General features: G+C 43.0%; 1 protein-coding gene across 7 annotated transcripts in view; it reads left to right on the top strand.

The window, feature by feature from the left end:
• Positions 1 to 24406, top strand: part of LOC121277832 (CSC1-like protein 2) — a 290835-nt gene that overhangs the window by 249938 nt on the left and 16491 nt on the right. For all 7 annotated transcript variants that reach the window (XM_041187511.1, XM_041187512.1, XM_041187510.1 and 4 more), the window contains 4 exons: positions 339 to 501; positions 4314 to 4419; positions 20806 to 20973; positions 22652 to 22767. In XM_041187511.1, the coding sequence (XP_041043445.1) occupies positions 339 to 501; positions 4314 to 4419; positions 20806 to 20973; positions 22652 to 22767 (553 nt within the window). The remainder of the gene's footprint in view (positions 1 to 338; positions 502 to 4313; positions 4420 to 20805; positions 20974 to 22651; positions 22768 to 24406) is intronic.

Genomic DNA, 24406 nt, shown 5'->3' with positions numbered 1-24406 from the left:
TATAAAGAAAGGAACTGCAAGCCCTTCCCTGAGGAGACACAAGTATTGTGTGTGTGTATATTACATGTTCCAGTGAGCTTTAAAAGTGCCAAAAACTCTTTCACTGTATTTACATATTCTACTCTCTATTTGAACCACTAAATGTTTGATCTACCTGCCACTAGGCTATTGTTATTTTGGGAAAATAGTTGTATTCAGTTAACAAAGCTAATCAAAATAGTATGGCTTTGCTAGGGTTTATGACCACAGTGTTTTACAACAGTAATCTGCTCCGAGCAATGATGACCAGAATTTGATCTCAGCAGACATGAAGTACAGTATTGTATTTGCTATTTTAGGTGCGTCTTTCTCCCTGATAACGGTGCTTTCTTTGTGAACTACGTGATTGCTTCTGCGTTCATCGGGAATGCCATGGATCTTCTGCGCATTCCAGGCTTGCTAATGTACATGATTCGCCTCTCTTTAGCCAAGTCAGCAGCGGAGAGGAAAAACGTCAAACGTGTAGGTGTCTTTAATCTATCTTTCTTTCTTTCTCATATACCAACTGTGTGCTGTTTATGACAATGAAAGGATGCAACTCTTTTGAGAATCATTTTGAAATTATACGTCAGCCCAAGTTTGAGGTTTTTTTTTCTCTCTTGCTTTCCCACTCAAACAACATACTCCCAACAAAAGACTGGACAGACAGGAATGGCGATGTAATTTCCAACTAACCCTTGGATCAGTAAATCTATCACTGGGGGCAGGAATTAATTCAATATATCTCCAGATAACCCTGCAGGCCTAACAGGTTAGGTGACTGGACGCAGTTGTGAAGCTCTGTGCTGGGGAGCTGCATATTTTTAGATGATTCCAACTTGGGGTTCCTTATTCCTGGATCTTTGTCAGCTTGTCTAAGCTCTGGACTTTTAAGTGAAGCTCATCCATACAAAAGGAGTGTGTGCGTACTTCATATCAGACAAACAGATGCTGTTAACTGTATTTATTCGCATTATCTTTGTTCGGAGACATTTTGGCATGATGAGACTCAGCTGGCCAAGAAAATACTTGCTGCCAATTTTTTTGTGCTTTATTTTGTGTCCATTCCCCAAAATCCTATTCCATTTGCCTGAAAATAGGAACTATCCTTATTAAATCATTTGAGTGCCCCTCATGCTATGCATAAGTACTCTTGATATACTATACAAGTTGCCAATTGTTTGAGGTTTATCATGACAGTATACTAAAATTACCGTGGAGTCACAGTAGGGTAACTGATATTAAAATCCTGAATCTAAAGGAAGTTTCTAAGAGCTGCATAAAATGAAGCCTAATGGCCTGAACAAGTTTACTTAGAGTAATGGAGCATCTTCTAAAACTACATTCAGACTATGCTAACTCAAATTTTCTCATCTGAAACCAATTGCTTTATATCAAAGCTGCTAGCCTTTGCTGGTGCTGATTGTAAACATCCATTTGCAAATGCATTTATAGTACTTTCAAACGTAGTATGTTCTGGCAGTCTGTCCACATTGGACCAACCTTTGACCTCAGAAATGCACCATAAGTTGGATTCAGTTTATGCCATGCCCTTGAGCTTCTTGTCTTTCCCTCATCACTGAGTTGGTGCAGAGCGCAGACTAGATCATCTTAGACCATTCAAGAGCCCTACAACTTGCTTCTAGTTGAGGCTGCCCTCCTGCTGCTGTTAAGATTTAGAAGCATGCTAGCACACATCATCCGGCGGCTTTAGCACTCAGTTAGTTAAATGTTTGGTGGGAGAAAGAGTTTTGATCTCCAACTTAAAATGGGAGTTGCCCACATTGTAAACCCAAGGTATGGCTGAACATTGCACACCAGAAGGTCTCTGTTTCGATCCTCCAGACTCTGCTAAATTAACTAATCTTGGCTAAGATAGGATTCAGGATGCTACACAGAGATAAAAACAAAAAAACTGCGGATGCTGGAAATCCAAAACAAAAACAAAAACTCTTTCTTGGACTCGAACTCAAGTTCTGTCGAAGGGTCATGAGGACTCGAAACGTCAACTCTTTTCTTCTCCGCCGATGCTGCCAGACCTCCTGAGTTTTTCCAGGTAATTCTGTTTTTGTTTTTGTTCAGGATGCTACAGTTTACCTCATTGCCCCTGTAGTAAGTGGAATTAAGTTGATTGAGTTCTTATTCCTGACTACTGTCCTGCTGTAAAGTACACAGATGTTAGTGGGCTAGTGAGAACAGGACTTGGCTCAGCTAAAATGCCATGCAAAGATGAATCATTCGCTAAAACTGTCTAGACACACCCATGAAGAAGTACGGTATCAGAATGTGTCTGGTAATTTGAATTCTGAAGGAAGCAATGATTTTGGAGATGGAGAAGGTTAAAAAAAAGTGACAAAAGAATTAAGGAAACAATATTAATAAACGTTGAGTAGCCATTTTTTTCACTTTATGTAGAATGCAGTCCTAATGCTGTATTTTTTGATCAATTGAGAGCTTCTTCTGCCTCATTCTCAGACATACTCTTCATCCTAATTTTGATATATTCTGTGGCCCATCTTCATTAAGGTCCTCACTATTGCCTGGTGTTTGTTGTTTATAGTATAGATTTGTTCTCTAAACACATTCAGGGTCCCCAGGATGCTCTTGCCAATACCTCATCATATTCATTGCTTGCAATCCCTAGGAAGTGAGAAAGGAAGGAAATGGAAAGCAAGCAACAAGAGGAAATGAGAGGCAAAGAGAGAAAAGGCAAGAAAAGTTGAGTAAAATGGAGGAAAAGATGAGAACAGGTGAGAGTAAGGGGAAAATAGATATTCAGAAGCATATTTGAACTCAAGAAAAAAAATGGAAGAGGGAGAAGCAGGTAAAGTGATGACTGTAGGCAGTCATTGGTTATGTTACGCAGTTTGTGCCACCGTATATACATGGTATAATGCTATAGAAAGTTAGATGAATTGGATTAATGTTAGAATAATGTTCTCTAATGCTGCTGCTTTCCTGCCATTGTTTTGGCAGTGAATAGGTGCTGCACAGCTCCTTCTGAAAGTTTTTTGAAGAACTGTTTAATGCAGTCTTTTTCCATTTAAGTTTGATGTTAGTATTGAGAATTGAGTACTTCCACTATTTTTTTTATGTTGAGCACACCTAAATCAGGTATGGAATATGTCAGATATAGGTAGAATTCCCTTTTACTCTCTCCTTCCCACCCCCACCCAAATAATTTGCCTATCTTAACGCACTGATATTCAAATCTTTTTTTTCTGGATTAGACACCTCAAAACACATCCTGAACAATAGAAATGGTGTATGAATAAAAATCAGATCATCAGAACCCTTGAATTTCCCATCCCACCCCACCCCCACCATTCTGCAGAATGTGGGACCCCCAATTTGAAAGCCTGTGCTTTAACCTTATATTTTTCTCTTGCCTGACAGCTGCTCTACTGTTTTATTTAGATAACAGCTCTTGACAACAGCTTTTGACTAATATCTTTGGCTTCCTTTCCTGAATAATATCCTCTAGCTTCAGGCATATTACTGAAAGAGGAACCAGAAGTTCATACGCAAGTTTCTCAGTTCTTATTCACTCAATGTGTTGCTGCAATCTATTACAAAGCACCATTTAAAACACTTCACTATCATATTTGAACTTTTTAAAATCTCCACAGTTTCTTACCAACTATTGAGGGATATTGATATTAGTGATTGGTATGTTCCCATTTCAGATATGCAATGCTAGTATTCAACAATCCCAGGTTGCTTATAGCAGAACAGTGTTTGTTCTATTATATTGGAACAGTCTACTTCAGACACAAAAGAATGACCCCTTCTTGATATTTTTGCATTTCCCACGCCTACTTATGCATCTCTAGAGAAAGATTGCTATGTTAGAGGGTGGTCTTGTGCTGTCAGACCATTCGTACCCATCGGGACCCTTGGAGCCAACTGGGAGAGTAGACCCCATCCCACTGGTCTAGGCTGAAACTAAGCCAAAGTTTTGAGTAAGAAAAGACCATGTGTAGCCCATTGAATTGCCCTACTCTCATATTCAAGCATTTTTTTTAATGTGCAGTAATGTTGTAATTGTTAATGAACTGCCTTGAAGGAGTTAGAGCTCAATGATGTGAGTTAGCTAAATTAAGTTATAGATATAGAAATGATAAAATTGAAGTCTCACCTTACATTAATTACTGCCTTTGTTAATTTTTTTTCAGCTTCCTCCCACCATTAAGCTAGTCTCTTCAGTTCAGAATCAGCAGCATTTCAGCTGAGATTTGTTTATTTTGACTTTTGTCTGTTGGTTGCACTCTCTCTCTCTCTCTCTCTCTCTCTAGCATCAAGCGTACGAGTTTCAGTTTGGAGCTGCCTATGGGTGGATGATGTGCGTCTTCACTGTCGTCATGACCTACAGCATTACATGTCCCATTATAGTCCCATTTGGTGAGTATTTGATTTGTTAGCATGTTGAAAGGGGTTGGCATATCCCAGTTGCGCAGCCCTTTCTGTAACTGATGCGGAGTTAACCTAGACATAGTGCCCCCATTCCTTTAATTCCCAGCTGCAGTGTCACTCCCTCTTTAGGGTATGGGCTATCCCAGATGCAATGTCACTTCCTCTTTGGTGGATGGGTTATCCCAGGTGCAGTGTCACTTCCTCTTTAGGGGGTGGGTTATCCCAGATGCAATGTCACTTCCTCTTTGGTGGATGGGTTATCCGAGGTGCAGTGTCACCTCCTCTTTAGGGGGTGGGTTATCCCAGGTGCAGTGTCACCCCCTCTTTAGGGGGTGGGTTATCCCAGGTGCAGTGTCACTCCCTCTTTAGGGGGTGGGTTATCCCAGATACAGTGTCACTCCCTCTTTAGGGGGTGGGTTATCCCAGGTGTAGTGTCACTCCCTCTTTAGGGGGTGGGTTATCCCAGGTGCAGTGTCACTCCCTCTTTAGGGGATGGGTTATCCCAGGTGCAGTGTCACTCCCTCTTTAGGGGGTGGGTAATCCCAGGTGCAGTGTCACTCCCTCTTTAGGGGGTGGGTTATCCCAGGTGCAGTGTCACTCCCTCTTTAGGGGGTGGGTTATCCCAGGTGCAGTGTCACTCCCTCTTAAAGGGGTGGGTTATCCCAGGTGCAGTGTCACTCCCTCTTGAGGGGGTGGGTTATCCCAGGTGCAGTGTCACTCCCTCTTTAGGGGGTGGGTTATCCCAGGTGCAGTGTCACACCCTCTTTAGGGGGTGGGTTATCCCAGGTGCAGTGTCACTCCCTCTTTAGGGGGTGGGTTATCCCAGGTGCAGTGTCACTCCCTCTTTAGGGTGTGGGTTATCCCAGGTGCAATGCCTCTCCCTCTTTAGGGGGTGGGTTATCCCAGATGCAGTGTCACTCCCTCTTTAGGGTGTGGGTTATCCCAGGTGCAGTGTCACTCCCTCTTTAGGGTGTGGGTTATCCCAGATGCAGTGTCACTCCCTCTTTAGGGTGCCCAGCAATAAGTGAGTTTTCAGAAAAAGATGAAAAATATTTCCCTTGCTTTTGCTAATGTGGAATAAGATAACAGAAATATGTAACTAAGAAAGAGATGGTAATGTATCTGGGTGCCCCTTCCCTTATGTTTGGTCTATGTGATCCTGATGAGCATTTTCAGCTAAATTTGCAGTGATTTTCACATGGAGTCACAGTGACCTCTCCTGGAAGCTTAACAATCTATGTATGATCAATGCAGTGAACAATTTACTTTTGACAGAACTTAATGGTCCTTAGTGTTTTTCATGGTATTTGTTCTACACCATGTATAACTGTAAACTAAATTACTTTCCAGTTATTGGTTTACAACTAATCAAAACATCCCTTTGATGGAGTGAAAAATGAGCCATAATAAATGTATTGGTTACAGTGCATTAATGTCCTTTTTTAATTAAAAGTTTTTTACAGTGAGGGCAAAGGATTAACCAGCAGTGGTTGCTTAGCAAAGTGTTATCCTTGTATAATTGAGTTTTGTTATATGGCTAACTTGTGAGCTCCCCTGAAAGCTTAGTGGTTATGTGCACCTCATAGTCTGGTACATAGTCATAAGGACTAGGAAGGTTCCAGACTTTCCTTCTGCTGAAGTAGCTGACCCCAGCCAAGCCAACACTCAAGAGGCTGTAGTTTGTCTCAGTTGTCCTACACTGGGGAGCAAATAGCTGGCCAGCATTCCCTCACCTGTTTGCTTTTCAGTGAATCCCCTTCTAAGAAATGAACAGGCAAAATGAGCATCTTGCCTGATTGTGATGCCCTCCACATTTGCCCACTCACTGACACTTGTCTTTGCTGACATGTGAAGAGCGGCCATTTATGGGAAAGTACCGGAATACTGCCAGGAAGTCAGCACCTTCCTATCAGATGGTGAGAAAAATGTGCGAAGTAGGAATTAAAATTTTTTACTGGATGACTGAATGTCAAAACCTCTGAAAAATTAATAATCCTCATTCCAAAAATATTGAAATTATTCACCCTTCAATGCGTAAAGATACGAATTCACAAACTCGGTGCTTAATACCTATATTGATGGATGGTGCATATAAACTGACCAACAGATATTAAACCTCCAGTGTCAGAAGTACTTATTTAATGTGATATACATGTTTATCAGTCATGTATTACAAATGCAAAGTAGTTTTTTTTACAGGAGAGCCAGTTGCTTAAATGTTGGGTTTTTCTGACCTGGAGCCTGAAATTTACAACTACTTTGTACAGTATAAAGTTCTCTCTCTCTCTCTTTTATATTCTGATTAAATGAAGCTGTGCTAACTTAACATTAGGTCCTATAATCTTAACCACATTGGCAGATTACTGCACTATATCAGGACTGTCCAACCTTTCAGAATCGCAGCCTAGGTATTTGTACTAATATTGAAGACTGAACCATGATATTAGCCACATGTACCTGAACTGATGCATGGGAGTTTCAAACATAACCAAGCAACACCATGCAATTTGGACCTCATACACAAAAAGCCAGACTTCTCCTCAATGTGCACATACATCCAGACCCTAATGTATACAGAAGGGCAGACATTCCTCTCTTTCTCCTGCCCCCACCACCACCACCAACCCCCCCAACCAATCCTGCCACCACCCCCCCCTCCCCCCCAATCCCTCCACCCCCCACCCAATCACTCCCTAGCAGCTCTTGGATTCCTTACACCCATTCCATCCCCCAAACCATGTTTCCCTTATGTGTCCATTGCCATACTTTACTTTCTGTGCCCCTGCCCCCCCTCCTCCACCAATCATCCTTTCTGACCCCCCTTTAATCATCCCTCCCTTCTCTTACCCCTCTCCCCTGAATTGTGCAAAGTTGGCAAGTTTCAGCTTCACCTCTTTTAACTTGCCTGGCTGTAGGAGTGCAGCAGAAAAGGCTGGTCCCTCAATTCTAAGTCCAGGCATCTGGAAACAGAGTTTACCAGACTGCCAGGACAGGGAAATGTTAAAGGACTACAACTGGATTACAGTTTATCCAACCTCCCTTCCCTCTTGTATGTAGCTAGTCTTCAATGACTTGTGGCAAAGAAGACTTGAGCTCCTCACATCTATTATTGGAGGTGAGGGGACATGGAAGAGGTGTTTAAGAAGACAGTTCGAAGTAGAGAAATCAACCCAGGGGTTATCTATGCATTTCAGGATGATCCTGGAGTAGTGAGCAGTTTTAACAGACAACAGCAGGAACCAATAGTATTTTATGCTGTCCAGCCAAATCTGGTGGTGGATGGATAAACTAGTTTTGCGCCATATCCTTTTAAATCTGCTTCCCTTGATCTTAAGGGAGAGAGATGAGGACAATGCTAGAGGAAATGGTTACGGTAAGAGAGAGTAATGGTTCTTTGGCAAATAGGGCACCAAAGGTGGTGAGGGTGTATGAACCACTCAGTATCTGCAGAAATGTTGTGAATGGAGGGCCAAAGGTTAGACAATTGGGATTTTGAAATTGCAGTTGTAAGTGAATTAGGTGAAAGTGTTTTCCAGGGATGGATACAGGAGGATGTAGGATTTGGGGCATGGAAAGGGTTGTGGGTGATGAGTGATACAAGGCAGTGATCAGAGAGCCTTATCTGTGATTGATACAGTGGAATTAGTAAGACTATGTGGGATGGCAAAGTCAAGGAGATGGCGATAAAATGGGTTGAGGAGTTTACCTGGAGCAAGAGAATTAGGAAGGATAAGAGGGCAGAGAGCTCGATGGAGAGGGAACGTGATCTCTTGAGTTTGAGGTTGAAATCTTGGAGGATAGGAAGTCATCCGTTCAGAGGCTGAGGCTGGAAAACGGTGAGAAAATTATGGTAGTTGGGAGGGCAATAGAGAAGGATAATTTTGAAAGAGGGGTGAGAAGAGTGGACATAAGAACATACAAATTAGGAGCAGGAGTAGACCACTCAACCCCTCGAGCCTGCTCTGCCATTTGACAAATCATAGCTGATTCGATTGTGGTCTCAACTCTCCTGTCTACCCCTTATCTTTAGATTCTTGACTGACCAGGAAGTCAATTTAACTCGACCTTAAAAATATTCAATTACCCAGCCTGCACTCTCTGAGGAAGAGAACTCCACATGTTAACAACACTCTGAGAACAACTTTCTCTTTGTCTCCAACTTAAATGGGAGACCCTTTATTTTTAAACTGTGTCTCCTAGTTCTGGTTTCTCTGATAAGGGGAAGCATCCTTTCAGCATCCAGCCTGTCAAGTCCCCTCAGGATCTTATACATTTCAATAAGATCACCTTTTATTCATCTAAACTCCAATGCATACAGGCCCAGCCTGTCCAACCTTTCCTCATAAGATAACCTCTTTATCCCAGGAATCAGTCGAATGAACCTTCCCTGCGCTGCTTCCAATGCACTTATATCCTTTCTTAAGTAAGGAGACCAGAACTGTAGGAACATAAGAGCAGGAGTAGGCCATTCAGCCCCTCAAGCCTACTCCAACTTTTAACTTCATGGTTGATCTTCTACCTCTACACCATCTTCTTGCACCATCCCCTGATGTCATTCGTGTCTACAAATCGATCAACTGCTGATCTGAACATACTCGATGACTGAGCCTCCACAGCCCCCTGGGGTAGAGAATTCCAAAGGTTTGTCACCCTCAGGACTGAAGTGAGGAGAAATTTCTTCAGTCAAAATGGCCTACCTCTTATTCTGAGACTCTGTCCCCTGGATCTAGACCCTCCAACCAGGCATCTATCCCTGTGAGCCCTGTAAGAATTTTGTACACTTCAATGAGATCACCCTCATTCTTCTCATGTAGAGAATACAGGTCCAGTTTCCTCAATCTCTACTTATAAGACAATCCCACCATCCCAGAGATTAGTCTGGTGAACCTCTGTATTGCCAGTGTTATGATCCTTGGCCAGACGCCAGGATGTTGGGGGAGATCTAGTTAGTAGCTAACGTTTGAGATTCAAGATGTTTACTAAGTGAATGAAGCCACAAGATTCCACAGGTTTTGAACACCCAAAAATAAACTTTACTATACAAGTTCAGAAAGATCCAACCATTTACAATATCTATCTTGCATTCAGGATAAGTATGAGGTATATGTGAATTAACAGGCAAACTGTGGTCGGACATACCACACGATACAATAGATGACAGATGCGACCTAAACAGATTCCAGGGATTTCTCAACAACCCACGCAGAAATTCGTCACATTGTGAGCCAACCAATCTCACTGAAACTTCATCTTTCTCACAAGGGTTTCTAATCCCCACACTTGGAGACCTAGCCTTGGAATTCTCTTCAAAAGTTGCTCCCCTCTGGCATCTTCAACAATGACCCACCTCGCACAGTTTCAGTCTCATCTTCCGAGATTCTTTTTCCCTGGATTTCTGAGTACACTCGAGCTTCATTTTCCACACACAATCTCTGATCTTTGGCTGTGCAAGCAGAACATACTGCTTCAAGGGGGTACCTTTGCCCCACCAGCCAGCAGCATGGAGTCACCAACCTTTGGCTGCCTTCTCAGCTCTTCAGGGATCCTCTCATGCCCACTTCTGAGTCTGCACCCTGCAGCGCTCTCTTGAATTCAGAGCCTATTACTTTGCTTCTGTCTTCCTTCACTTAAGGGACCTATTTCTGACCCTTGGCTTTCATCCCTTACCTGGGACTGCCTTTTGGGACCTCTCCCTGTCCTCCCCCTCCCGTGTCCTGCTCCCTGGGCCATGCTCACTTGCTGATGGCACTGCTCAGATCATTTGACTTGCCCTTTTCATGGCATTCCTCTCTCCTCTCTGCACAAGCTCACAGCCAGTCCTCTGCCAAAAGAATGCAAACCCACCAAACTGCACATTTGCAGCCATTTCCTGACTGGTGCATGTGCAGGGGGCCCAAGGTTCATCAGGAACTGGAGTTCCCCATCTCTGAACTTCAAACTAAATTAAGCATTTGAGTTTCTTAACGCCAGCATATGCTTCCTTAATAGGGAGACCAAAACTGCACACCATACTCCAGGTGTGGTCTCACCAAGGCCCTATGAAATATCAGCAAGACTTCCTTACTCCTGCACTCGAATCATCTTTAATAAAGACCAATATACAATTTGCTTTCCTAATTGCTTGCTGCATCTGCATGTTAGCTTTGTGACTTATTAATAAGAATACCCAGGTCTCTTTGGACTTCAGTACTTCCCAATCAAGAAATACTCTGCATCTGTTTTTCATACTACTTTCCTACCAACTGTACACAGTACTCCAGATGTGGTCTCACCAGTGCCCTACATAGCTGAAGCAAAACTTATCTACTTCTATATTCCATTTCCCCTGGTAATAAACACCAACATTCCATACTAACTTTTTGTGATTCATGTACTATGACACTCTGATCCCTCTGTACTGCAGAATTCTGCGATCTCTGTCCAGGTGAGATGCTCAAAGGATGAAAAAGTACCAGAGGTGGTCAAGCCAAGGTGTCATTTGATGATGAGCACCACACTACGACTGCAGTAGTCTTGGCAAGAGCAGTGCTGGAATATGTAGCCATGTAAGGAGGCTTCATCAAGTGGCAAGATGTTATCACCCTCAACCAGGTTTCCATTCAGGCCATAATGTCAATGCAATCATCTACAATAGGTTGATGAATGGCAAGGGCCTTGTTCACAAGTGAACGCACATTCTGGCATGAGATGCATAAAGGGGTAGTGAGAGCAGATCTGCTGGCAGGAGATGCATAAAGGGGTAGTGAGAGCAGATCTGCTGACAGAGTCCACAGGGTCAGCAGTGAGAGGGAATTGAACAGGAAGAAGATTGGTAAGGTTCACCCCCCAGTGGGCGCACTGCTCGGGTAGATGGACAAGAGGGTGGGATGGAGCAGTTGGGGTTGCTACTCATCCATGTACTGGATGTTTTAACAGTACGTTAAGAGCAAGAGATGCAGACATCCTAGTTAATGAGGAGGAGTGTGAAACATTACATACAATAAGCATAGTGCGAGAAGAAGTACTGGAGCAACTGACATCCTTGAAGGCGGATAAGTCACCTGGGCTTGATGGATTGTATCCCAGGCTGTTAAAGGGAGCCCAGTAGGAAATAGCAGATGCCCTGAGGATACATTTCCAATCCTCATTATATACAGTCAACATACCAAAGGATTGGAAGTCTGCAAATGTACCATTTAAAAAGGATGCAAGGGATAGGTCAGAAAATTATTAAACCAGTTAGTCTGACTTCAGTGGTGGGCAAATTATTGGAATCAATTCTGAGATAGGATAATCTGTCACTTAGAAAGGCATAGGTTGATCAGGGACAGTCAGCATGGTTTTGCTAGGGGAAGATCATGTCTTACTCACTTCATATAATTTTTTGACGATGTAACAAGGAGGATTGATGAGGGTAGTGCAGTGGATGTTGGCTACATGGATTTTAGTAAGACATTTGACAAGGTCCCACATGGCAGAGTGGTCAGAAAAGTGAGATCCCTTGGGATACAGGGGAATGTGCAAGTTGGATCCAAAATTGGCTCAGTGACAGGAAACAATGGTCGATGGATGTTTTTGCAAATTGGCTCAGTGTTGGGGCCCTTGCTGTTTGTTGTATATGTTAATAATTTGGACATAAATGCGGGAGGTATGTTTGGGAAATTTGCAGACACACAAATTGGCCGTGTAATTGATAGTGAAGAGGATAGCTGTTGCCTCTAGAAGGATATTAATGATTTGGTTGAGTGGGCAGAAAATTGGCAAATGGAATTCAGTTTGGAAAAGTGTGAGGTAATGCATTTGGTGAAGACTAACAAAACAAGGGAATACTCAATAAACAGGAGGATATTGAGAGGGGTTGAGGAAGTGAGAGACCTTGGAGTGCACGTCCACAGGTCCCTAAAGGTGGCAGGACAGGTGGATAAGGTGGTAAAGGAATGCTTTCCTTTATTGGACGAGGTATTGAATATCAAAGTAGGGATGTAATGATGGAACTGCATAAAACGCTGGTTAGGCCACGACTGGAATTTTGTGTACAGTTCTGGTCACCACATTACAGGAAGAACACAATTGCATTGGAGAGAGTGCAGAGGGGATTTACAAGCATGTTGCCAGGACTTGAAAATTGCAGCTATGAGGAAAGATTGGATAGGTTAGGGTTGTTTCTCTTAGAACAGAGGAGGCTAAGGGGTAACTTAATTGAGTTGTGCAAAATTGAGGGATCTAGATAGGGTAGACAGGAAAGACTTGTTTCCCCTAGCTGAGGGTCAATTACCAAGAAGCATAGATTTAAGGTGATTGGTAGATGGATTAGAGGGGACCCGAGGAAAAACTTTTTCAAGTACAGGGTAGTGGGCATCTGGAGTTCACTGCCTACATCAGTGGTTGAGGTTGAAATACTCAACTCATTTAAAAGGTACTTGGATCTACATCTGAAGCACTGTAATCTGAAAGGCTATAGACCAAGTCCTGGAAAGTGGGATTAAAATGAGCAGCTAGCTTTTTTTCTCTCCTGGCTGGCACTGACATACTGGGCTAAATGGTCTCTTTCTGCACCGTAACTTTTCTATGCTTCTATGAGCCAGTACCGAGTATCTTGATGAACCCTTGAGAGTGCCACAAGAGAGACAGAGGGAAGTCGTAGGCTTATCTAACAGGGATTCAAACCTGGGAGGTCAGCAAGAGAGCAGAAAGGTTGAGGAATGTTGAACAATTGGGGTAGGGAATTGGGAGGGCAAAATGGGAGTGGAGAGTGGAAAGGAAGCATAATAAAAGAAGAGCGAGGTCTTGGAGGGATGAAGAAAAAAGTAAAAGAGTAAATGTGGAAATAGATTGCGCTTGGGTCAGAAGTGGCATCCAAAATGTACCTACATATGGACTCCAGGAAAGCTCAAGCTACATAGATATAGCTACATCAAATTAGGATACCTAAACCAGGATGGCTTCCTGGCTTTTTCTTTTATACAGGGAAAAATATCCATTTGCTATATGAAAGTGGCAGAATTTTAAAATTCATTCTAACAAATTTGGATGTGCTAGCATTGAGGGGTACAAAACACCTTGAAATATTGAGTGATTACAAATTTGTGCTAAAATTAACAACCAGCCCCCTAACTTCCACTTCCCCACCCCCCAGACATCAGGTTGTGGTATCAACACACCAAACCTGTTGACAACATGGTCAAGTAGCTCAAACAACATCCTTAATTCATCAGATGAAGAGCAAATGGAAGGAATGTACAAACTTGCAAGTGTAAAGTTATTAACTTGTCCCACTCTCGTTGAATAATTGGTCTACAGCTGTTATTTTTGTTTAACTACTGGGTACATAGCTCATAGATCTGTCATTCTGTTGTGCATATGCCATTCATTAGTGCAACTTCTGCATCTTTTTCTTTCCTTATATATTGTCTGATGGTTCACATCATTGAGATGTGAATCAAATCAAGAGAACATAAGTCTGTATTATTTTGTTAATAAAATGGATACTTCTCCTTTTCTCCCGACTTGTTCCCTACGTTTTCCAAAGGATTGTTTGTAAAAGGACCAGCGATTCCATTAAAATTGAAAGCTTGAGGAAGGTTGAAAGCAATTAGGCTTATTTTTTTCATTGAACTTGCTTTTATCTAGCACATCTTTTCCTCCAGACATCCTAAAGTACTTAACATCCTAAAGTCATTGTCGTGTAGTTATTTTACATAAGCAAACATGAGACCCAATTTGCACGCAGCAGGTTCTGCCTGGAACCTCTGGATTGGGGATTGAACTCATAATCTTCTGATATAGAGATAGGATTCCTACCACTGAGCCAGGGTTAAATATTGATATTAGGAAGGAGGTTACAGTCAGATCAACCATGACCTTATTGAATGGCAGAGCAGGCTCAAAGGGCTGAGTGGCCTACTCCTGCTCCTAAATGGCACATTCGTATTAAATAACCCTCCCTGTGGAAAATATTTCTAACCATGACTGACTAAACATGATTCTGCTAACCATTGTTTAACTGGATAAATGTTAGTACGTGTTAAGCCCTTCATTACTGTTGGATGTCCAGCTGTTTAAATGGCAAATGTAAGTGGTGAATTTAATTGGAGTTTCTTTGAATGGATTTGTCAGCTTAATGCAAGGAAGATGCACTTTTCTTCTCCCACCCCCATTCCATAGGAGACACAAATTTGAACTATCTCTGGCTGAGTGTTCATAATCTAGGGAGTACTACACTGTTAGCATTATTGACTTTTCCTTTGAGAATGAGTTCCAACTGTCCGTTCAGGTGGTCATTGAAGGCCCAATGGTGCTGCTTAAGGAAGAACCTGTGATTCATTTTTGAGATGTTTCAACACATTAGAATTCTAAATTTAATACTGCAGTTCAAACAGGTGGAACAATTAGTTCCCCACATTCAGTTTTCAAACAAATAATAAAGACAACAGTGATGTGGACTCCAGTCTGATTCAGTGAAATTGGACACTACTCAGCTGTTTGTAGAACATGTTCCCTCTTATTTTAATAATCCTTCAGATTTTGGCTCTCTGATTACAGTTCATTTTCTTTTTAAGACTGTAGTTCTTTACACAAATCCGTAGGAATATTAAGCCTGAACCATTACAGACTCGTCTGTCAGTCAGCAATTAATCAACACAAACTTTCAGTTGTTCAATTTTGATTTGGTTACGGAATCTTAATTCCTAAAGTATTTCTGCTTCTCCACGTGCTTCCTCTGCACCCCAAACTCTCTTTAGCCAATTTTTGTCCTCTATTTTGAAGCCATGTATAATTGCTTTAGTCGTTCAGTAGTATAGAACTTGAGTATTGCTGAAAAAACAGATCAATGTAAGGGAGAACCATAATTTCTACTGTTTGTGAAGAGAGTGCTGATTGGTCTCTGCAAGTGGACTCTGGTGGAGGTGTTGCCATGGAGACCAGACCAGTGATGGTGACTGACAGTTAACTGCTAAGCACTGTTTGAAATTTAAACCAGGCAGCTTGACCCTGATTGGTCAAGGTAGCGAATGGCTGCCAAATATTTTGTTTAGCTGAAACAAGCTAAACAGGTATGTATAAAAAGAAAAAAACTGCAGATGCTGGAAATACAAAACAAAAAGAGAATTACCTGGAAAAACTCAGCAGGTCTGGCAGCATCGGCGGTATGTACATGTTCTTTCTGCATTTGTACAAAGTGTCCTGATAAGTGCAAGATGAAAAGCTTCAATATGTCTCTTTTTTTAGCAATAATTGCTTTAATGAGGTGTCAGCCCTAGTTTAAGTGACCTGTTAGTTATAGAAACAAGACAAGATCATTCAGTCCCTTGAGCCTGTTCAACCATTCTATTAAATCATACCATGACCCATGCTTGTTACATTTTCTTGTAATCATGCAAGAGGTGCCAAAATAGCTGTGCATCCTTTTTTATTCATTCATGGGATGTGGGTTTTGCTGGCTGGGCCAGCATTTACTGCCCATACCTAATTGCCCTTGAGAAGGTGGTGGTGAGCTGCCTTCTTGAACCGCTGCGGTCCATGTGGTGCAGGTACACCCACTGTGCTGTTAGGAAGGGAATTCCAGGATTTTGACCCAGTGACAGTGAAGGAACAGCAATATGTATCCAAGTCAGGATGGCGAGTGACTTGAAGGGGAACTTCCAGGTGGTGGTGTTCCCAACTGTCTGCTGCCCCTGTCCTTCTAGATGGTAGTGGTCATGGGTTTGGGAGGTGCTGCCCAAGGAGCCTTGGTGAATTCCTGCAGTGCATCTTGTAGATGGGACACACTGCTGCTACTGTGCGTTAGTGGGAGGGAGTGAATGTTTGTGGATGTGGTGCCAGTCAAGCGGACTGCTTTGTCCTGCACATGTCCAGCTTCTTAAGTGTTGTAGGAGCTGCACTCATCCAGGCAAGTGGGGAGTATTCCATCACGCAGCTGACTTGTGCCTTGTAGATGGTGGATAGAATCTGTGGAGTCAGGAGGTGAGTTACTCTTCGCAGGATTCCTAGCCTCTGATCTGCTCTTGTAGCCACAGTATTTATATGGCTAGTCCAGTTCAGTTTTTGGTCAATGGTAACCCCCAGGATGTTGATAGTGGGGGGTTCAGTGATGGTAATGCCATTGAACATCAAGGGGCGATGGTTGGATTCTCTCTTGTTGGAGAAGGTTATTGCCTGACACCTGACACATGCGAATGTTACTTGCCACTTGTCAGCCCAAACCTGGATATTGTCCAGATCTTGCTGTATTTGGACACGGACTGCTTCAGGATCTGAGGAGTCATGAATGGTGCTGAACATTGTGCAATCGTCAATGAACATCCCCGCTTCTGACTTTTATGATGGAAGGAAGATCATTGATGAAGCAGCTGAAGATGGTTGGGCCTAGGACACTACCTTGAGGAATTCCTGCAGTGATGTCCTGGAGCTGAGATGACTGACATCCAACAACCACAACCATCTTCCTTTGTGCTAGGTACGACTCCAACCTGTAGAGAGTTTTCCCCCGATTCCCATTGACTTCAGTTTTGCTAGGGTTCCTTAATGCCACACTCGGACAAATACTGCCTTGATGTCAAGGGCAGCCACTCTCGCCTCACCTCGAGTTCAGCTCTTTTGTGCATGTTTGAATCACGGTGGTAATGAGGTCAGGAGTTGAGTGGCCCTGGTGGAACCCAAACTGGGCATCAGTGAGCAGGTTATTGCTAAGCAAATGCCGCTTGATAGCACTGCTGATGACCCCTTCCATTACTGATGATGGAGAGTAGACTGATGGGGCAGTAATAGGCTGGGTTTGCTTTGTCCTGCTTTGTGTACAGGACATACCTGGGCAATTTTCCACATAGCTGGGTAGATGCCAGTGTCGTAGCTGTACTGGAACAGCTTGGTTGGGGTGTGGCAAGTTGTGAGGCACAAGTCGTCAGTACTATTGCCAGAATATTGTCAGGGCCCTTGGCTTTTCGTGATCCAGTGTCTTCAGCTGTTGCTTGATATCACATGGAGTGAATCGAATTGGCTGAAGACTGGCATCTGTGATGCTGGGGACCTCCAGAGGAGACCAAGATGGATCATCCGCTAGGCACTTCTGGCTGCAGATTGTTGCAAATGCTTCAGCCTTATCTTTTGCACTGATGTGCTGGGCTCATCCATCATTGAGGATGGAGATATTTGTGGAGCCTCCTCCTCCCACTAAGTCGTTTAATTGTCCATCACCATTTATGACTGGCTGTGGCAGGACTGCAGAGCTTAGATCTGATCCGCTGGTTGTGAGACCCCTTAGATCTGTCTATCGTTTGCTGCTTATGCTGTTTGGCACACAAATAGTCCTGTTTTATAGCTTCACCAGGTTGACACCTCATTTTTAGGTATGCCTGGTGCTGCTCCTGACATGCCCTCCTGCACTCTTCATTGAACCAGGGTTGATCCCATGGCTTGATGGTAATGGTAGAGTGGCGGATATGCCAGACCCTGAGGTTACAGATTGTGTTCGAGTACAATTCTGCTGCTGATGATGGCCCACAGCACCTCGCGGATGCCCAGTCTCAAGTTGCTAGATCTGTTCAAAATTTGTCCATTTAGCACGGTGGTAGTGCTGCACAACACAATGGAGGATATCCTCAATGGGAAAGACTGTGCGGCGGTCACTCCTACCGATACTGTCATGGACAGATATATCTGTGGCAGGCAGGTTGGTGAGGATGAGGTCAAGTATGTTTTTCCCTCTTGTTGGTTCCCTCACCACCTGCTGCAGACCCAGTCTAGCAGCTATGTCCTTTAGGGCTCGGTCAGTAATGGTGCTACCGAGACACTCTTGATGATGGACATTGAAGTCCCCCACCCAGAGTACATTCTGCGCCCTTGCCAACCTCAGTGCTCCCTCCAAGTGATGTTCAGCATGGAGGTGCACTGATTCATCAGTTGAGGGAGGACAGTACGTGGTAATCAGCAGGAGGTTTCCTTGCCCATTTTTGACCTGGCACCATGAGACTTCATGGGGTCTGAAGTCAATGTTAAGGACTTGCAGGACACTGTATACCACTGTGCCGCCACCTCTGCTGGGTCTGCCCTGTTGGTGGTGTCTGGGATATTATCTGCAAGGCATGATGCCATGAGGAGGACTATGTCAGGCTGTTGCTTGACAAGTCTGTGAGACAGCTCTTCCAATTTTGGCACTAGCCCCCAGCTGTTAGTAAGGAGGACTTTATAGGGGTCGACACGGCTGCAATTGCCATTGTCGATGCCGGGTGGCATCATTCCTTTTTTGTGCCTTTGTAACGGTTTGTTACAACTGAGTGGCTTGCTAGTGACCATTTAAGAGTAGTCTAAAGATGGGTTTTTTACAACAATCGACAACAGTTTCATGGTGGTCATTAGACTTTTAATTCCAGACTTTTATTGAATTCAAATCCCACCATCTGCAGTGGGTCCCCAGAGCATTACCCTGGATTACAAGTCCAGCGACAATACCACTATGACATTGCCTCTCCCCGTGCTCTGAGCAATCACAAGGGCTGACTGATTAGATGATTAATTAAAGCAGTCCCACACTGCAAGAAGCACTTTTTTCTAACCTCAGTTTTTTCCTCCTCTCCTGAAGGTTCTGACTAGCGTGTTTTCATATAGCTCTCCAGTAGCCCTTGTGGCATCTCTCCACCTTGCCCTCGTGGGTTTTTTTTTTGCGCCTGAACAGTGTCAGTAAACATTTCTTTAAATTTGTTCTTGTTTATTCAAGTCTTTGAGAGAACTATATTTTGGAGGCAGAAAGGAACACAAGCCCTGCATCATTTTTGTCAATCCTGGTTCAATAAAGAGTGCAGGAGAGCATGCCAGGAGCAGCACCACATATATAATCTAAAAATGTAGTGTCAATGGTGAAGCTACAGCATAGGTCTACTTGCATGCCAAATGGCGAAAGCAGACAACCGACAGATCAGATCTAAGCTCTGCAGTCCTGCCACATCCAGTCATGAATGGTGGTGGACAATTAAACAACTCACTGGAGGAGGAGACTGCACAAATATCTCCATTCTCAATGATGAAGGAGTTCACCACATCAGTGCAGAAGATGAGGTTGAAGCATTTGCAACAATCTTCAGCCAGAAGTGCTGAGTGAATGATCCACCTCTGCCTCCTCCACAAGACCCCAGCATCATAGATGCCAGTCTTCAGCCAATTCAATTCGTTCCACGTGATATCAAGAAGACTGAAGGCACTGTACACTGCAAAGGCTATGGGCCCTGACAACATTCTGGCAATAGTACTGCAGAGTACTGCAACTGTCTTGAGTGGGAGATCTGAAAAAGACATCTTCAAAATCCAGACCAATGTCAAGCAAGGCTGAGAGAGAGTTCCCATACTATTTGCAATCTATCTGACAGGCTATTTACCCCATTAAAAATCTGCGACCTCTACCACCTCGAAGGACAAAGACAGCAAATGCATGGAAACACTACCTGCAAGCTCCCCTCCAAGTCTCACACCTTCCAGACCTGGAACTGTATTGCACCTCCTCTGTTGTCACTGGGTCAAAGTCCTGGCACTCCCCTCCTAAAAGCACTGTAGGAATAATAATAATGATGATGATCTCTCAGTACCTACACTACATGGACTGCCACAGTTCAAGAAAGTAGCTCACCACCACCACCTTCTCTGGCAATTAGGGATGGGCAACAAATGCTGAACTAGCCAGGAATGCCCACATCCTATGAAAGATTCTCCAATTGCCCCAAAAAGATCCTGGTACCATTTGATGATCTATCATCTCATTCTTTTTGCCTTAATTGCTTTCCCCTGTTTCCCAGTTTGGAATCATGACCTATAATCTCCTTCAGCTATACAACCCAATTCAATAACAACTTGCATTTAACTAAACACCTTCAACAGAGCCTGTATTCTCAGGTGTATGTATAAGGTCCCATAACACTATTTCGAAGAAGACAAGGGTGTTATGGCTAGTGCTCTGGCCAATATTCATCCCTCAACCAACATCACTTCTTAAAAAAAAAAAGCAAGCAGGTAATCTGATCATTGCCAAATGTTTTTGGGAACTTTGTGCACAAATTTGCTGCTGAATTTCCTATGTTACAACAGTGACTACGCTTCAAATATATTTAATTGGCTGTAAAGCACTTGTGCTGTACTAATGTTATGAAAAGCGCTAAATGCAAGTATCTTTTAATTCTGGCCTGCTCTGCTCCTTGCCTCACTGTTGCCTTCAGCTTTCATAGCATGGCACTCTCTTTCTGAGCCACTGCTGCCCATCACCACTTTGTGTATCTCTTTCCCCCATTGTCAAAAGATTACTCAAAACCTAAAAGAAAAATTCAAAGCAGGTTGTTTGATTTTTGCTGCCTGCAAATCTTGCTTTTTTTTTTAGAGATTTTCTAATGTAGGGTGTTTTTTATCTGTTGTTAGGTTTAATGTACATGCTATTGAAGCACTTGGTGGATCGCTACAACCTGTACTACGCCTATCTGCCTGCCAAACTTGATAAGAAGATCCACTCAGGAGCAGTAAATCAGGTGGTGGCAGCTCCCATCCTGTGCCTGTTATGCCTGCTTTTCTTCTCTACTGTAAGAACTGGTAAGATGTGACAATTTTGTGTTCCTTTCTTATTTTTCTGTTTTCCTGTTTCTTCAGCTGTTCCTTCCACCATTTCTCTCTCGTATTGTCAACTTCAGTGGTTAGCACTCTTACCTTCAAGTCATAAGGTTGCAAGTTCAAGTCCCAGTCCACTCGAGCACAAAGCCTAGGCCGAAATCCAGCGCAGTACTTGGTGACTGCTGCACTGCCCGAGGTGCCATCTGTCAGGTGAGACATTAAACTCAGGCCCTTTCAAGTAGACTTGCAAGATCCCACAGCACTATTTCAAAGAAGAGCATCATGTCCAGTATTTATCCCTCAACCAACATCTATGATATATAGAAATGCAAAAGCACAATACTTCAATTATTGGAAATCTGCAATTAAAAACAAAAAAATGCTGGGAATACTCAACAGGGCTGGCAGCATCAGTGAAGAGAGAGAAAGTGTTAACATTTGAGGTCAACGATCATTCATCAGAATTCTGATTTTTTTTTTTTCTGCACCCCCTGCCCCAACACTCCCAGCCCCAACACTCCCATTTCCTTTCTCCATTTTTTTTATTACCTGAAGTATATTTGTTATTGTACAGCTACAGAAATTTAGTGATAACATTACTGACTAGTAATTCAGAGGCCTGGACTAATAATCCAGAGAACGAGTTCAAATCCCCAAATCCCACAATGGCATGCTGAGAATTTTAATCTGGAAATGGCATCAATAGGAATGACCATCAAGCTATCAGATTGTAGTTAAAAATCCAACTGGTTCATTACTGTCCTTGTAGGGAATGAAATCTGTCATCCTCATGCAGTCTATATGTGACTGTTATGAGAAACATAGCTCCAAATAGCACAAGTCACATCCCTGACTATATCTGACGCTGTGATTTGCCCTCTGGCCACATCTCCCTGTTCATCTCTACTCAGTACTGCACTTCTGATACTGTCACTAAGACATGCAGTGATTCTATGCTCAGTTCCTACCACTGAGTTTGGTATAAAGATTGTGCACAAATTGTTCACACACTTCAGAGATTACTAATCAGTGAAAGCTGAACATAGCCGCTCACCATAAATAGAGTGGCAAGGACTTGTAACCCTCAATTCATTCACCTATAATGAAACTACAGCATACTCAGTCATATATCCTTTATGTCTTCTGCCTGTATCCTAAATTACACCTAGTCCCGCTCACCCATCACCCCTGTGCTCGCCCCCAGTCCAGCAGACTCCCAATTTTGAAATTCTCATTCTTCTGTTCAAGCCTCTTCATGGCCTTGCTCCTCCCTGTTTTGAACCCTCTTCCAGCCCTACAATCCTCTGAGATCTATGCACTCTTCCAATTCTGGTCTCTTGAGCATCCCAAATTTTCATCACTTTGCCATTGGCAAGTGTGCCTTCTGCTAAGTCGGCCCTGAAATCTGGAATTCCCTCCCTAAACCCCTCTGCCTCTGTCTCTTCTTTAAAACCTGATGAAGCTTTTGACCATCTGTCCTCCTATCTGTTTACATAGCTTATTGCCAGTTCTTGTCTAGGAACACTCCCGTGAAGTGCCTTGGGATATTTTACTATGTTAAAGGCACTATGTAATTGCAAGTGTGGTTTGCTATTATGTTGGAAATTCTTTAGAGACTTGTCTTTAACTAATCTTCAAAATAAATATCTTTTGTATGCAGGATTCTTAGCTGCTACATCCATGTTTACATTTGTTGTGCTTGTGGTCACTATCGTTATCTGCCTGTCTCACGTCTGTTTTGGCCACTTCAAATACCTCAGTGCTCATAACTATAAGGTAAGCCACTTGTTATCTAGACACTGTGGTATGCTTTTGGGTACTCTTGTGACTGGTGCATGGTCATGGTGTTCAGCTGTTGACTGGCCTGTCTCTTTAAAGCCACTGCATAAACGCTCGCCACTTGGAAAGGGGCTCAATAGAACAATTCTGATAACTGTGGCTACTAATGAACCTTTGGGTCAGGCACTTGCAATTGCTCAAAACATTCTTGCACCCCATAAATTTGGATGCAAGTGTGTATATTTATTTCCACACTTCCCTCACCTACAGTTAATCCCAAATTAAACTCAGGATTCACATGCATTCAACTTTGTGTCCCTAAAGGCAAAGCCACCTCAACAGCAGAATAATACATGTTGCATTACATACAATAGCCTGCTTGTTACTGCAAAACTGTATATTACTTGAGTTATCAAACAATGTAAAGGGAGATGTGATTTTTTTTTTTTTTGGTTACTTCTCCCTACTCTGCTGCTGTATATCTCTCTTGCCTTATTGCCCAGTTGAAAACTTAAGTGTGTAAATAACATCCTGCCAGGCCTCTTAAGTATGCTACTCTGTAATGAGATTCCATAAGGGTTGGAAAAGTGGCTCAAAGGAAGCTGAACCCCCTGTGAAGTATTTCTGTAAGCCTTTTTTAACCATTTTCCCCTCTTCCTGAAATTGACGACTCCTTGGTCAATTCTGCAGATGCCTGTGTGGGGCCTTGCTTTGTGTGATTCTAATTATTGAGATTCCTTGACCATTGGATCATGACAAGTTTCACATCTGACCCTTATGTCCCCACCTGACACCTGTACACCTACCAGCAAGAATTGTTGGATAGCTAGTCCAGCTTCCCAACTGCAGAGATGCTGAGGCCAATCGTAATGCCGTTGGCTGCTACACCATAGAGACCTGCTAATTCACCAGGGACCAGGAATCAAACCTGAAATCTTCTCAGAATGTGGATCAAGTACTTGCTGCTGTAGAGATGGCCCTTCCCCCAAGCATCACAGGGGATACCTTTTGAATCTGTATTCTATCTTATTACCAGCCCTGCTGCATGTATTATCATGAAATTTAATTTTCCTTAGGTTTTTCTAAAGGAACTAATTTTTTAATCTCCCTCTACCCCAATCTCCACTCCCATAATGGAAAGAACTGTTTTTTGTTGGGGTAAAATTTCACATGTTGACAGCCCTCTGGCATTTCACCCCAGTGACCACTCATCATGTGTAAACTTGGAGAGTGAAGATGCCAATACCATCCATTAGACCAACAAGGGCATTTTATTATGTCCTTATGAAACTTGCCTGCAACCCATTTTAGCAGCGCAGGGTCACTGAACAGTGTTTGAGAATAGGAACAGTGATTTATATATTTTTTTGTTGTACTTCCTTGTCCTTGCCTTCCAGCCCAGGCGTGTGGAGATCAATTGTACAGCCGTTACTGAGATCAGTTAACACCATGTACTTTAAAGTCTCCTGGCTCTGATATTGGTAAAATAAACTTGGCAGTTTTTTGGGATTAATTGTAGAGCCAGTACTGGGATGATATAACACAATGCACTTTAAAGGAGAAGGATTTAATTTTCGTGGTTCCAGTATTGGTAAGATGAGCCTTGCCAGGTTTTTATTTTCACTTGTAGATAATG

Source organism: Carcharodon carcharias, chromosome 5 (genome assembly GCF_017639515.1).
Source record: "Carcharodon carcharias isolate sCarCar2 chromosome 5, sCarCar2.pri, whole genome shotgun sequence".
NCBI classification, from domain to species: domain Eukaryota; kingdom Metazoa; phylum Chordata; class Chondrichthyes; order Lamniformes; family Lamnidae; genus Carcharodon; species Carcharodon carcharias.
The sequence above is the reverse complement of the archived record's forward strand: the minus strand, read 5'-3'. Positions and strand labels throughout refer to the sequence as shown.